Here is a 16,089-nt window from a genome sequence, read left to right as displayed (position 1 = left end):
TGTCCAGGTCGCCTGAGGCAGTCGCGCTGCAAGTAGTAGTACCAGTATAAAAATGCAACCATTTCCCATCAGATAGATAAAATTCTGCTAATTGCGTTTACAATGCATCAAGGATATTGGGTGTCAGTGAAGTCTCACATTTGTTACATACTAAAAGATAAGGAAGCATTACGTTTTGCCAAATAGAGCATCCAGAAATCTATTCAAAACATATTTAATGTTTTTTTTTTTTTTTTTTTTTGTGGAACTGACTTGAAGAATTAATATTGTAAAAATATTTTTCTGGACTGCCGTTATTAAGTCAGTGATGCAAGGTTGGGTTTTTTGAACACGATGCGATTATCCGCATTTGACAGATCCTGGCTTGCCTGCATTTTAACATGAATAAGCTAAATTTTGGAGCAGTGAATTATTTAGGCTCTCACAAACTTAACAGATGAACAGATTGTCCTTGAAAGATCAAGAGGGTGTGTAATTTGACCATGCCGCGTAGATGATAAAATTTTCATTGGAGCAGACATGCTACTTTCAGATCTCCTTGGTGGTTATTTTTTTTTCATCAGTTTATACTTGTTTTTCACCCCACAGGAAATTGAGTCCGCTGAGAGACTATTTTGCAAAAGAAATATGAATTTGAAGAAAAAAAAAATAACAGCATACATGGCATTTATTGGATATGCAGGTGGCAGTTGGATAATTTTAGATAATACAGATTTATAAAATTGATTGACTCAGGGCTCCATGTTAATTATTGATAGATCAGTCTTGGATAGCAGCAGCGGGCAAAGTGGAAATGTAGTCACCAAAGCTCTGGCCATACTAAATTTCAGTAAATGTAAAAATTTGCAAATATGGTAAAAATAACCACCAGAAACTAAGTCGTTTACTAATAACTGACCACCAGCCAACTGTAAAGTCAAGATTGGGCAATTTTACACATCTTCAATACAGTTTTATTAGAAGATTGAACAGGAAAAAGTATGAATTTGAATCCCATCACTTTGTAAAAAATTTTATATCCTTAATTGCTTTGCAATATCAACATAGAGAAATTGTTAACTGAAGTCTGTTTCTGAAACCGACACTTGCAGAAGTGTCGATGTCCTGGTCACTACTCTCAATGGTTCCCTCTGACTCCCAGTAAATCTTTTCAAGCAAATATTGCTACAGAAGCTCATTTAGAAAAATTGACAGTTGTCTCCCCTAATTTTCAGTAAATTTGCAACAAAATCAAATTGACCAAAATCATTCTGCTCATCTCTAGTCATTTTTTAGGTGTGCCTAGAGGAGGTATGTATCTACCATAATGGCACTCATTGGCCTATACCTAGGGCAGCAGGGTTGGATGGCACAGCACCAAGTCTTAAGTGGGGTACACACTATAGAAAAATTGGACAAATAATTCCGTATTTGGACAGATTGTTCAATTTTGGAATAATGTGTACACTTCTTTTGACATCTGATTCGACCCACCAAACGAAAATATCCGAAGGGACAAACTCCAAAATGTTTCTCGTATGTGAACAAAATTAACGACTTTTGTTTTAATGTGTACTGTTTTCGTACAAGAAAAACTTGAAAGACTGCACATGCTTAGAAATATTAATCAACAAAAAAAGCCTTTATTGTTCGAGAATGTTCGTACAATTAGTACCATCCTCAGTTTCGACCTGCTGTGAAACATTGAGGAAAACCGAGCGATCATTCGTCCAATTTTTTTATAACGTGTAATAGGCTTGAATTGTGTAACTTTTATTTCTATTTTGATTCTCTCTTCTGGATCTCTGAGCATGTGTGGCTAAATTCAAGAAACCTTTTGGGGGTAGAAGGGGCAGGGGATATTGAGATGAGTGAGAAGAATCACTGTAGTTTCGGAAACATCTCTCATTTCTCTTGTGTGGTGGTCTGTAAAGATAAAAGGTGGCTGTGCATATTAGTCAGACCCCATACTGCCTCCATGAGTGCATTCTAGTAGTCTTTTTGCCAAAATAATCACATGAAACAAGGAGCAGAGCTTGTGCAACAAGGTATTACATTCAAGTGTGCCTAGGGCAACATGATTTCTGAGTACAGCCCTTGAAGTAAGCTACACACCCGACTATCTTTCACTGATCTTATTTCAGTAACATTAAATTTGGCTGGCTCTGATGGTCTATTACTCATTATATATCATTGTGCTATTAACTACTTTACTCCTGACCTGGACTCCCATCCTTATGATGTGTTCAATTTGGTGAAATGCTCAACTGTCCACATGGAGACTGCATTCTTGCATATTGCGTTCTATGTATATAAACAGTTTAGTGCATCCTTTGTAATGACAAATGTTTTTGTGTTCTTCTCTGACAGCTTGAGGCGGAGGCCGTGTTCCGAGCCATAGCTATAGCAGGTCAAATCAACTGCCCATTGTACATTACCAAAGTGATGAGCAAGAGTGCCTCTGATGCTATTGCACAAGCCAGAAAGAAAGGTTAGGCGTTTACTCCCTTTGACATACTGTTCACTTAAAGAACAAATACAACTGAACACAAAGCTTTACTTTTTTTTTTTTTTGGTTTCTTTGCTTGTTTTATAGAGAGTGGATTGGGATTAGAATACCTGTCAGGTTTTTATTGCTGTCTATGCTCCGCTTTGGGAGATTCACCCTCTCTATTTGTCCTGGTGACCGGTATCACCAAATGTGAAAATGAAAGGAAATCTTCCAATGGGGACACTAGTTTTGGTGACTACCAAGGATTTCCCTTACTTTGGAGGAATTTCCTTATCACTTCCTGTTGTCACTATGGTATAGGAAGTGAAGGGAAATCTCCCTAATGGGACACAGATGGCAACAGGATTGATTTGATTTAAATCAAGTCAATTTAAATCACCAGTAAAAAGGATTAATTTAAATCAACTCAATTTAAATCATAATTTTTAAAGAGCAACTGTCATCTCTGTCCCGTAGCGGCTTCTCCTCTGACCTGCTGTTGACTCACTGACAGTCCCATTCACTTTAATGGGACGGCTGGTGATGCGACAGTGACATAACAAGGTGAGGGATGTGGTGGCAGCAGGTCAGTGGATGCCTGCTAACAGACCCTACCGTGATAGATCTGAAATGACAGGTGCTCTTTAAATGTAAGTACTTATTCTTGCTGGTAGTTAGAATCCTTAGAATTTGCAAACAAAATGAAAGTTTCCTATTTAGAATAATAAGCTGTCAGGTTAGTAAAACAGAGATATCCGAACTGATTTTAGGTTAATAGGTTAATCACACATAGTTGGAGAACTACTCAACTTATTTTATTTAATCAAAACAATAACATTGCCAGTGCATGGAGTTTTTGAGCTGTAAAAATGTTCTAACGCCGGTAAACATGGTAAAAAGCGGCTAACCGGCGTTTTTTAGTTTTTTTTTATCCCATAGTTTGTATTTTCTTGGTAAAAATGCAAAAAAATGCTAAGGCTAAAAACGCTAATGCAAAAAAGTGGAAAATGCAGAAAACCTCACGTTTTTAATGCGGCAACTACAGGGATTTTTTTTATAACATTCAGTGTGCAGGAGGCCTAATAAGCTCTCTATGGCCAGCCTAAGTGGCAGGGCTGGATTGCCATTAGGCATAGTGGGAACATGCCTAAAGGTGGCACAGCATGATTATTATTGGTAATTTATCTCTACATTATTACGAATAGTTATCCCATATAAGTTTGTTTACAAATTATTACAATATTCTAAACTAGTGATCTCCAAACTGCAAACTTGCGGCCTGGATGTGGACCTTTGCTTGCCTTTATCCAGCCTCTGAGCACTATTGCTTCAACTGATATGAAACACTATTATGCCAACTGACACCAACAATGAGCCACTATTTCTGCCACTGACACCAATAATGGGTCACTTCCTCCCAATGATACCAGCGATGGAGCATGATTCCTCCCCCCAGTACCAAATGTGGTGATGTTTACTCCCACTGATGGCCCTGTGCTTAGAAAGTTTGGAGACCCCTGTTCTAAGCCAAGCTAGGACCAGTAAAACAAGGAAGTATCCAGTTTTAAGGAAGTGATCCTAAAGTTGGTCATAGATGGATCAAAAATCAGTTGGTTTAAAAGGGACCAGATGAATTTCGATCCATCCATGGCTGTTCCTGCTCGAGAGGAGTCAATCTAGTGTTGTGGTATATAGTGGCTATATAGGAGGGGCTGGGAGCAGGGAAGGGAACATGTATCCTTTATTTATATTGCGAGCTGCACAAAATGGGGGTGTATATTTTACTTGAGACGTACCATTCTTTGTGAAAACTGAATAGTGTATGGCAAGATTATATAACTAGTGGTTGTCTTGGTTTCAGGAGCGATAGTGTTTGGAGAACCCATTACCGCCAGTTTAGGGACAGACGGGACGCATTACTGGAGCAAAAACTGGGCAAAGGCTGCTGCATTCGTCACTTCTCCTCCTCTCAGCCCAGACCCAACCACACCAGATTATTTGACCACCATGTTGGCATGGTAAGACCTACACTTACATTGAATCTCCTCCCCTGCAGTTGATTTTCTTATTTCATTATATATATATTTTAAAAAACCTCATGGCTATCTTGTCAGCCAAAAAAAGCTTTGACTCCCTGGCATCCTGAGCAGTCAGTCTTGCCCGGGCTTACATTTGCCACACTAAGCTGTACAACAAAGTGGCAGCCCTGGAAGATATCCTTGGATTCAGAAACACTAATAGAGCCATAAATATCAGGGGCACAGTGCAGGATAGGGTTTTCCACCCTTATCTGTTATTATTAGTAATTTTTTTAGAACTCCAACCAAAACTTTTTGTGTAGTTTTGGCATGTGAAAAGCATAGAACCTCTGTTAGGCTTTTATTACTGTCTTTGTCCCCATTGGGATCATTCTCCATTACTTCCTGTGTTGTCACAGGCACAGAATCTAAGGAGAAATCTCTCCAGTGGGGGCACAGGCATCATACAAATCTCATAATACAAGACTGTGAGTTGGCCAATTCATTAAAAACAATGCACTGCTTGTGTGGCCGATGTCTCATCTCAACAATTACTCAGGGCAAAGTGATAGTGTCTGTGTAAAGCCGCCCCCACCCACATATACTCACCTCTTCAGAGCTTCTAAGCAATTTGTTTTTCTGCCATAACCACCATTAAAATAACCAGTATTGGCTGTTGTTGGTGCCTAGAGGGAGTGATAACATTACCCTTTGATCATGTCACAGTGCATCATGGGAGGAGGTCACATAATTTGAACGATCAGGGATTGTGGAAGGTGTAGTAGGAGATTGCTGGAGAGGTGACTATCAGTGTGTTGGAAGGGTGGCTGTACATAGACGTGGTCACTTTGCTCTCAATGACTATTGTCTATCTACGTTGAGGCAGATTCCACTGAGTCACTGAGAGCTCTATCTACTGGCTAAAGTCCAAATCCCTGTACTTAAAGTGGACCTTCAGTCATTTTTTTCAACTTTCCATCTATTAAATCTTCTGCCCTTGTTGTTTTAACTTTGGATAGTTTTTTTAAGCCAGTAAATACCTTATACAGCCCACTTCCTGTTTCTTGTCTGGTCATTAGCCTAGGCTTATGACATCATGCACAGCTCTCTCTTTTACTCTTGTGAGAGTTTGCCTGGAAGGGAGGGGGATGAGCCATAAGAGAGCCAATGAAAGCTGCAGAGTTGGAGGTGTGCCTCTGTGTGTGTCTGTGTAAATCCAGGAAGTGAACAGGCAGCGACTCAGTGGAGGGAAATGTCTGCAGCATATTTGGCAGGTACAGAATCACAGTATATATAATATAATATGCAAAGTGGTTGGAGGGAAGATTCAGAATGGCAAAGATGTTTTTATTACAAATTATGTGAGCAGACTGCAGTTCCTCTTTAAGCATGAAAACAGATGTGAAAATTACTTTAAAAAAAAGATAGGCACTGCAATAATGAATCAAAATATGGGTTCACTGAATTAACAATATACAGTACTTTCCCCATTGAGTACCCATTCATAGTGCTCTATCCTACATATGTAAGGTACTGAAAATGAGCTTGGTTCTGTATGTGGTTGTATTTACGGTACACTAATACAGAGCGTGGCATTTCTTGCAGTGGTGATCTCCAGGTGACGGGAAGCGGACATTGTTCTTACAGCACGGCACAGAAAGCCATAGGAAAAGATAACTTTACTTTAATTCCAGAAGGAGTGAATGGTATAGAGGAGAGACTGACCATCATATGGGATAAAGCTGTGGTAAGTAATAGTGCTGTCTTACATTAGCTATTTATTAGCAGTAGCTACATGGCTTCCGGTGATAAAGACTAAACAGTGGGCTAATCATATTTTTAAACATGATTTCCAGGCATTGTATATTACATTGGTACAGCTTGGACCAACATAACTATGTATATATCATGCCTGGCCGATGCCTCTGGGAGCTGGAAATCACTGAAGGAGACACCACTACTCCGGTGATCACCACTTCTGGGTCCTGTGCTGAGTGGTTGGTCTGATGCATTTTGACTATAAGGGGTCAGCCGCTTGGCCTTGGCACCATTCGGAGAATGCTTTGCATCTTCTTAACCATTTCAGCTCTGGAAGATTTACCCCCCCCCCCCCTTCATGACACTGCGTTACTTTAACTAACAATTACACTGATGTGCCACGCTGTACCCCAAAAAAAGGTTGTCCTTTTTTTCCCACAAATAGAGCTTTCTTTTTGTGGTATTTGATCACCTCTGCGATTTTTATTTTTTTGCACTATAAACAAAAAAGACAATTAAAAAAAAATATTTTTTACTTTCTGCTATAAGACATACCCAGTAAAAAAATGTAAAAAAATCTAATTTCTTCATCAATTTAGGCCAATATGTATTCTGCTACATATTTTTGGTAAAAAAAAAATCCCATTATGCGTATATTGATTGGTTTGCGCAAAAGTTATCTACAAACTATGGGATATATTTATGGAATTTTTATTTAATTATATTTATTTACTAGTAATGGCGGCGATCAGCGACTTATAGTGGGACTGCGATATTGCGGTGGACAAATCAAACTCCTAACTGACACTTTTTTGTGAACCAGTGACAATAATACAGTGATCAGTGCTAAAAATATGCACTGTCACTGTACTAATGACACTGGCTGGGAAGGGGTTAACATCAGGGGCGATCAAAGGGTTATCTGTTCCTAGCCTGTGCTTACTCACTGTGGGGGTAGGTGCTTTTACTAGGGGAAGGCATGGATCCATGTCCCTGCTTTGCAGGAACACAGGATCAGTGCCTTCCCTACTGGCAGAATGGCAGTCGGCCTTGTTTACATAGGCCGATTGCCGTTCTGCCTCTGTAACAAATGATGGGCAGGTGCTGGCGGACATCGTGTCTGCAGTACCGCTGATTGGCTCTAGCTGTGCATAATCTCAGAGGGAGCGAGATTCTGGCTGCATGCATTCGCGCCCGCTACAAGGAAATGCGGGGTCGCGTATTTATACGTGATCCTGCGCACAGCGGCCGCCCTGTAGCAGTAAAACTAGCTGGGGGTATGAATACCTTTTTAAGGCACTGTAAATTCTGCACTTCAAAATAGCCGAAGCCAACAGATAAACAGGTACAATTTGTATAGGAGGATTTGTTTCATCTCTGTGTATGATTTGGGGTTAGTCCCTTCACTGAGTACATGTGAAGGTTTACAACAACTTTAGGTCAGTTTTGTTTCTTTGCCTTGCAAGAAAAGTGCAGATTCACTTTAAAATTCACTTGCAAATGTGTGTTCGTTCTCAGACAGGCTAATTCAGCAGAATATTTTATAGGTCTTCATCATTATGCCATGCTGCCTATTCAGACAATATTTCAGCTAGACTGAGTTAACAATTTGTGAACAAAGGATCTATTAGTGTCAAGTACAATACACTGGAAGGGGTCAGATCTGTGGGATGGTGCATGGATGGGCTTTCCAACTACATTTACTCCTGGTGCATAAAACCCCCAACAGAGAAACCTGAAGTTGCAGTTTCTTTAGACAACACAGGATCCATTGAGACGTACATGTACCGTGAAGAGCTGGTCAGGGTAGATCACTGAGATCCAGGCTGTGCTATGCACCAAGCACCTACAGAAGAGAGGATGTAGCCCCGCATGGAGGCAAAATCCTCCAATGAATACAAAAAGTTGCAATCTGGCTTAAAGGAGTTCTAAAGGTTCGTGTTTTTTCACCTTAATGCATCCTATGCATTAAGGTGAAAAAACATCTGGCAGTCACCGGCCCCCCAACCCCCCCGTTTTACTTACCTGCACCCTTTCATTCAGTCAGCGGGGACGCTCTGTCTCTCTCTCTCCATGGGCTCCCGGCTCTTGATTGGATAGATTAATAGCAGCGCAGCCATTGGCTCCTGCCGCTGTCAATCAAATCCAATGACAGGGGCGCCAGGGGGCAGGGCCGAGTCCGGCATTCTGTGTCTATAGGCGCAAATGATGGACTCGGGAGCGCGCCCGCAAGGTAACCCCCCCCGGGAGAGCGCTTCTATGAGGGGGTTATCTGATGCGGGGAGGAGTCACGAGAGCTGCCGGGGGACCCCAGAAGAGCAGGTTCGGGGCCACTCTGTGCAAAATGAGCTGCACAGTGGAGGTAAGTATCATATGTTTGTTATTTAAAAAAAAAGAAAGGGACACTTATTAGTAAAAGTGTGTCAGTATAGGACACCCCCCTGCCATGCCCCCTTAAAGGAGAATTATACAAAAAAAGATTAGTTAAAGCGGAGGGCCAAAAAAAAAAATGCCACCAAAATTCCTAAAAAAATTAAAAAAAAAAAAATTTGGGAAAAAAAATTTTTTTTATACTTACCTAAACCCTTGTTGCTAGGCAGTCTTCCTAATCTGCCTCTTCCTATTCCGCGGCGTGTTCTTCTCCTCGGTGAGTGGCCCCGTTGTCTTCTGGGAACTGTGTGTGTTCCCAGAACACCACGGGGCCATTCACAGATCGCTGCGCTGCTCGCGCGTGCGCAGTAGGAAACTGGCAGTGAAGCCGCAAGGCTCCACTGCCTGTTTCCCTTACCTAGGATGGCGGTGCCGGGACCCGAGAGCTGAGGGACGGGTTGGACTTGGGCGGCCGACATCGCTGGCACCCAGGACAGGTAAGTGTACTCATTAAAAGTCAGCAGCTACAGTGTTTGTAGCTGCTGACTTTAAAAATTTTTTTTTAGCTGGCCGGAATCCCGCTTTAAACCCACAAGTGCTTTTTTTTCCCACTACTATTCCTTTATATTGGCTTCTGAAACTTACAAATGCAGCAATTTAGAAATCAGATGAAAGATTTAGTACTGGGAAACATATTTTGAAAGATAAAAAGTGCATTTTATATACAACTATATGGATCAGATCAAAATGAGGGACACATGAGGAGGAAAGAGGGACAGAGGGACTTTGTTTCAAATCAGGGACAGTCCCTCCAAATCAGTGACAGTTGGGAGCTATGCCTTCAGTCATTTTTTCAACTTTCCATCTATTAAATCTTCTGCTGGAGATGTGTCTGTGTAAATCCAGGAAGTGAACAGGCAGCAGCTTCACCTGCCCACAGTTAAAATGGTTTCAGTCAGACTCAGTGGAGGGAGATTTCTGCAGCATATTTGGCAAGTACAGAATCACAGTATATAAAATAATATGCAAAGTGGTTGGAGGGAAGCTTCAGAATGGCAAAGATGTTTTTATTACAAATTATGTGAGCAGACTGCAGTTCCTCTTTAACATATTGTGCATTTTACAGGCTACTGGGAAAATGGATGAAAATCAGTTTGTAGCAGTTACTAGCACAAATGCTGCCAAAATCTTCAACCTCTACCCAAGAAAAGGGCGAATCGCAGTTGGGTCAGATGCCGATGTTGTTATCTGGGATCCTGACAAGATGAAGACAATATCTGCAAAAAGTCATAAATCTGTAAGTCCCAATTCATTGCTGTATTCTAACAATGTGGGAGCCAATAATGTACAATACAGTTGTGAACAGGGACCCATCTGTGATGGATTATTATTATTATTATACAGGATTTATATAGCGCCAACAGTTTGCACAGCGCTTTACAACATGAGGGCAGACAGTACACTTACAATACAAATCAATACAGGAGGGATCAGAGGGCCCTGCTCATTAGAGCTTACAATCTAGAAGGGAGGGTCAAGTGGAAACAAAAGGTAATAACTGTGGGGGATGAGCTGATGGAGAGAATTAAAAAACAGTTGTTAGGTGTGGGTAGGGTAGGCTTCTCTGAAGAGAAGGGTTTTCAGGGATCGTCTAAAAGCTAATAAAGTAGGAGATAAGCGGACAGATTGGGGTAGGGCATTCCATAGGATTGGAGAGGCTCTGAAGAAGTCCTGGAGGGGAGCATGGGAGGAGGTGATGAGGGAGCTAGAGAGCAGGAGGTCTTGAGAGGAACGAAGAGAACGAGTAGGTTGGTATTTAGAGACTAAGCTAGTGATGGATGAACACAATTGATAATAAATAGTGTGAGGCAGACAGTGTACTGACAGATGTGGATGAGCAGGCAGATCTGAGAATAGTTTTTGCCTAAAAATAAGCTCCACCCGTCTCAAAAAGCTCTTCATAATTCTAGGCAAGCACTTATTGAAGAATGCATATAATTAGGGTGCAGTGTAGGTCTACAGTAGATGTTTTCACAGTGGTGGCTGGGAGAAACATGGGTTTAGTCTATATTAAAAACTATTTTTATGCCAGAAAATGATTCTTTTGTGTGAGTAACTAGAAGAAAGTGCTACAGGCAATAAACACATTGGTTGTATTATAAATGGTAATGTCAATAGCCCATACTGTACATTTCCCATAGTATTCTTAAAAGTGTAATGCCACGTACACACGATCGGAATTTCTGACAACAAATGTTCGATGTGAGCTTGTTGTCTCCATCGGACATTTACTGTCGGAATTTCCGACAACAGATGCTTGAGAGCTGGATCTCAAATTTTCCGACAACAAAATCCGTTGTCGTAAATTCCGAGCGTGTGTAGACAATTCCGATGCACAAAATTCTACGCATGCTCAGAATCAAGCAGAAGAGCCGCACTGGCTATTGAACTTGGCGATTGGAATTTCCGACAACATTTGTGCGATCGTGTGTGTGCAAGACAAGTTTGAGCCAACATCCGTCTGAAAAAAATCCATGCATTATGCCGCGTACACGCGATTGCACATGCCGATAACAAAATCCATGTTTTTTTTCCGACGGATGTTGGCTCAAACTTGTCTTGCATACACACGGTCACACCAATCTTGTCGGAAATTCCGAACGTCAAGAACGCGGTGATGTACAACACATACAACGAGGCCGAGAAAAATTAAGTTCAATAGCCAGTGCGGCTCTTCTGCTTGATTCCGAGCATGCGTGGAACTTTGTGCATCAGAATTGTGTACACACGACCGGAATTTACGAGAACGGATTTTGTTGTCGGAAAATTTGAGATCCAGATCTCAAATTTTGTTTGTCAGAAATGCCGACAGAAAATGTCCGATGAAGCCTACACACAGTCGGAATTTCTGACAGCAAGCTCCAATCAAACATTTCCACGGCATTAGAGTGTGAGCAGACAGTTTTATGGAATAGAACATTCTCCTACTTGCACAAACTTTTGATTGGCTCAGAATGGTCACATGCAGATTAGTCTACTAGCTCTTACCATGTTACAGGGAAGAGGGAAAATTTTCTAGCTGAGATCTTTCATGAAAGGGGGGCGTAAATATAGTACACATTGTTGTTCAAGGTTTATACAAGTCAAAGAATGAAACTTTCATTATCAATGTACAGCTGTGGCCAAAAGTCTGCTGCTTCAGTGTTTTTAGATCTTTTTGTCAGATGTTACTATGGTATACTGAATTCATTTCATAAGTGCCAAAGGCTTTTATTGACAATGACATGAAGTTTATGCAGAGAGTCAATATTTGCAGTGTTGACCCTTCTTTTTCAGGACCTCTGCAATTCACCCTGACATGCTGTCAATCAACTTCTGGGCCACATCTTGACTGATGGCAGCCCATTTTTGCATAATTAATGCTTGGAGTTTGTCAGAATTTGTGGGGGGTTTTTTGTTCACCCGCCTATTGAGGATTGACCACAAGTTCTCAATGGGATTAAAGTCTGTGGAGTTTCCTGGCCATGGACCCAAAATTTTGATGTTTTGTTCCCCAAACCACTTAGTTATCACTTTTGCCTTATGGCAAGGTGCTCCATCATGCTTGAAAAGGCATTGTTCCTCATCAAACTGTTCTTGGATGGTTGGGAGAAGTTGCTCCCAGAGAATGTTTTTGTACCATTCTTTTATTTATGGCTGTATTCTTATGCCCTGTACACACGATCAGAAATTCCGTCAGAAAAAACTTGGATGGTTTTTCCGACGGAATTCCGCTCAAGCTTACCTTGCATACACACGGTCACACAAAAGTTATCTGAACTTTCGACCGTCAAGAACGCGGTGACGTACAACACTACGATGAGCCGAGAAAATGAAGTTCAGTGCTTCAGAGCATGCGTCAAATTGTTTCCAAACGTGCGTGATTTTTTGTGCGTCCGAATTGTATACAGACGAACGCATTTTCGGATAGGAACTTTTTCTGACCGAAAAATAGAGAACCTGCACTCAATCTTTTGCTGGCTGGAATTCTGCCAGCAAAAGTCCGATGGAGCATACACACTGTCGGAGTTTCTGACCAAAAGCTCTCATCCGACTTTTGCTGGCGGAATTTCTGATCGTATGTATGCGGCACTAGGCAAAATTGTGAGTGAGCCCACTCCCTTGGCTGAGAAGCAACCCCACACATGAATGGTCTCAGGATGCTTTACTGTTGGCATGACACAGGACTGATGGTAGCTCTCACCTTTTCTTCTCTGGACAAGGTTTTTTCCGGATTCCCCAAACAATCGGCAAGCGGTTTCTTTAGAGAAAAAGACTTTACCCCAGTCCTCAGCTGTCCAATCCCTGTACCTTTTGCAGAATATCAGTCTGTCCCTGATGTATTTCCTGGAGAGAAATTGCTCAGCTGAATCAACTGTAGGAGACGGTCCTGGCACTTGCTGGAATTTCTTGAGTGCCCTGAAAGTCTTCTCCGCAAATGCAGTGGAAATGTTTTTTTTGGGGGGGGGATTAAGTTAATTTTCATGGCAAAGAGGGACTTTGCAATTAATTGCATATCATCTGATCACTTTTCAGAACATTCTGGAGTATATCGAAATTGCCATCATAAAAACTGAGGCAGCAGACTTTGTGACAAATTAATATTTGTGTCATTCTCAAAAATTTTGGACACGGCTGTTTATCTAAAGATATGTTTATTAATTTTGGTTTGATTACGAATGAGATAAAACCCCTTAAAACCCACAGTTGATTTGACATCTGTGTCCCATTGGTGGGATTTAAATTCATGTCCTTTATAAGAGGAAGTGAGAAGAAATCTCTCCAAAGTTAGGAAAATCCTCTTAGAGAGGTGTCACCGAACCATGTGTCCCTATTGAAGGAGTCCCTCACTTCTTTTGTTCTGGTGGCTCATAATTTTAGATTTTCCAAAGGTATTAGCTGTAAATAGATCTCTGAAGGAATAATGTTGATAATGAAACCTTGCTATCATTGCTAGGCCGTGGAATATAACATCTTTGAAGGGATGGAATGTCATGGTGCCCCTCTGGTGGTCATAAGCCAAGGAAAAATTGTGTTTGAAGATGGCAACCTACATGCTACCCAAGGCATAGGCCGATTTATACCTCGCAAGCCTTTCCCAGAATACATCTACCAGCGTATTAGGACAAGGAACAAGGTGAGCATATTATGTATACTGTAAGGATTCTGTTAACACCTTGTTTTTTAAGACTACATATACTTTGAAAAGGGCAGTGCAATAGAAGGGGATATTGCTTCCTCTGTCATTACATTTGTGGTGCCAATATTCTGGTATAGTAAAAACCTTGCAGCTGGGATATTAGAAACATGTGATCAGATTGTTGCATGATGAAATGGGTTCCCCGTTGACTATATGTCCTAAACAGTGTTTGCTGGGGTTACTACCCGATCAAGAACAGGACAGGCATCATCACATCTTCCTACAGGAAACATTGTTTACGGCCAGACTCCACATCAATCCCTGTCTGTTATGGAAATGATTAAGAGCTCCAATCGAGCCCAAGGTTATCTGCTGCTGTCTCTAATTGAAAAGTGGGGATATGCATGCATATAAAAGTAAACACCCTGAGACACGCTCAGCTCCGTTACTTCTTACACTTCTAATTTATTCAAGGCGGTGCTAATGTTTTATACACACAAATGCGTCATTGCTATGTTAGTCTAATAGGTACATCTCATTGGTTAAGATAAAAAAAGAAGATGGAGAATCTTCATAACGAGGTTTGGCTGTCCTTGGTTTTATCTTCAGTTCCGCGTTCTTCTGATGTGTGGGATGTAGGGGGTACCCGCCATTTTGAGAAAAACATAGGAACAGAGCTAATCTGTATACTTATATAATGAGTAAGGAGAAAAATATGTATACACATAAGAAAATAGACATTTTCAGATTATTATTATTATTTACATCACATTCCTTCACATGTCCTTTAAAAAAGTAATTTATATGCATAGAAATTGCCTGGCTGGACCCGGCCTCTACCTCTATAGAGGATGATTCAGCAACTGAATGAGCAATATTAACACAGAAGGTGACTTTGACCTATGACTATATGCATTAATGGTAACTTGTGAGTGGGAGGCCTCATTACATTCATCCAATGTACTCAGTGAATCAAAATAGAGCATACACATGCCTTTTCTTATCAGTACACGTATAACCGATTGTACACTACAGCTTATGTCAATCGTTGCTGTAATGCATTTTACAGGAGTACAATGTTTTTCTCCTATCCTCTGTTTACCTTCTTTATACTCAAAAGAGTTTGTTGGATTAAACGCTTGCCGTCATTATACTGCGGCAGGTTGGCACTGCTGCACAAATCACCGTAGATGTACGTCGGCCGCTTTAAGAGGGATAGGGGGGCGCACGCACGTGTCGGCGGCGGCAATGTTCACCGGCCACCTGTGATCGCTCCTCAGAGAGCCAGAACGGGGATCTGGCAATGTAAACAGACAGATCCCCATTCTGACAGGGGAGTAGAGAGAGATCTGCTGTTCCTAGTGATCAGGAAGAGCGATCTCTCTCCTCCTTTATTCAGTACACTGCCCCCACAGTTAGAAACATCTCTCTAGGGAACACTTAACTCCTTGATCGCCCCCTAGTGTTAACCCCTTCCCTGCCAGTGACATTTATACAGTAAACAGTGGCTATTTTTAGCTCTGATCGCTGTATAAATTAATTAAATTAATGATCGCAAAAAAGTGTCCGATCTGTCCGCTGCAATGTCGCGATCCTGCTGAAAATTGCAGATCAAAGCCATTACTAGTAAAAAAATACATAAATAGTAAAAATGCCATAAACCTATTTTGTAGACGCTATAACTTTTGCGCAAACCAATCAATATACGCTTATTGCAATTTTTTTTTAACCAAAAATATGTATAAGAATACATATTGGCCTAAACTGATGGAGAATTTTTTTTTTTTTTTTATTAATTATAGCAAAAAGTAAAAAATATTTTTTGTTTTTTTTTCAGAATTGTCTGTCTTTTTTTGTTTATAGCGGAAAAAATAAAAACCGCAGAGGTGATCAAATACCACCAAAGTAAAGCTCTATTTGTGGGAAAAATAAGGACATCAATTTTGTTTGGGTACAGCGTCGCACGACTGCACAATTGTCAGTTAAAGAGACGCAGTGCCGTATCACAAAAAATGGCCTGGCCATTAAGGGGGCAAATCCTTCTGGTCCTTAAGTGGTTTAAAAAAAATCCTTGCAGCTGGTTAACATTTTTAAAGCAAACCTAGTCAGGTCAAAAAAACAGGTTTGCTTTTACACCGTCGTTTACCTTCGACATACTTCCCTTTCATTCCTGAATATGGATGAGCTTGTGACTCACTCTGTACAGAGTCAATCATCGCTGTCACACACGCCATAGTTCTGTGTAAGCCATCTCTCCAGCAACTTGCAGCTTAAAAAGGGGGAAAGTAGAGCAA

The 16,089-nt window shown here is 41.0% G+C and overlaps 1 protein-coding gene across 2 annotated transcripts in view; it reads left to right on the top strand.

Moving 5' to 3' along the window:
* The window catches only part of CRMP1 (collapsin response mediator protein 1), a 126,379-nt gene that overhangs the window by 90,542 nt on the left and 19,748 nt on the right, over positions 1-16,089 (top strand). For both annotated transcript variants that reach the window (XM_073610304.1, XM_073610314.1), the window contains exons 8-12: positions 2,350-2,470; positions 4,332-4,488; positions 6,094-6,235; positions 9,743-9,913; positions 13,613-13,792. In XM_073610304.1, coding sequence (XP_073466405.1) covers positions 2,350-2,470; positions 4,332-4,488; positions 6,094-6,235; positions 9,743-9,913; positions 13,613-13,792 — 771 coding nt within the window. The remainder of the gene's footprint in view (positions 1-2,349; positions 2,471-4,331; positions 4,489-6,093; positions 6,236-9,742; positions 9,914-13,612; positions 13,793-16,089) is intronic.

The sequence above is a fragment of the Aquarana catesbeiana genome, linkage group LG01 (genome assembly GCF_042186555.1).
Source record: "Aquarana catesbeiana isolate 2022-GZ linkage group LG01, ASM4218655v1, whole genome shotgun sequence".
In the NCBI taxonomy this organism is placed as follows: Eukaryota; Metazoa; Chordata; class Amphibia; order Anura; family Ranidae; genus Aquarana; species Aquarana catesbeiana.
This window is presented reverse-complemented; position numbering and strand designations above follow the sequence as displayed.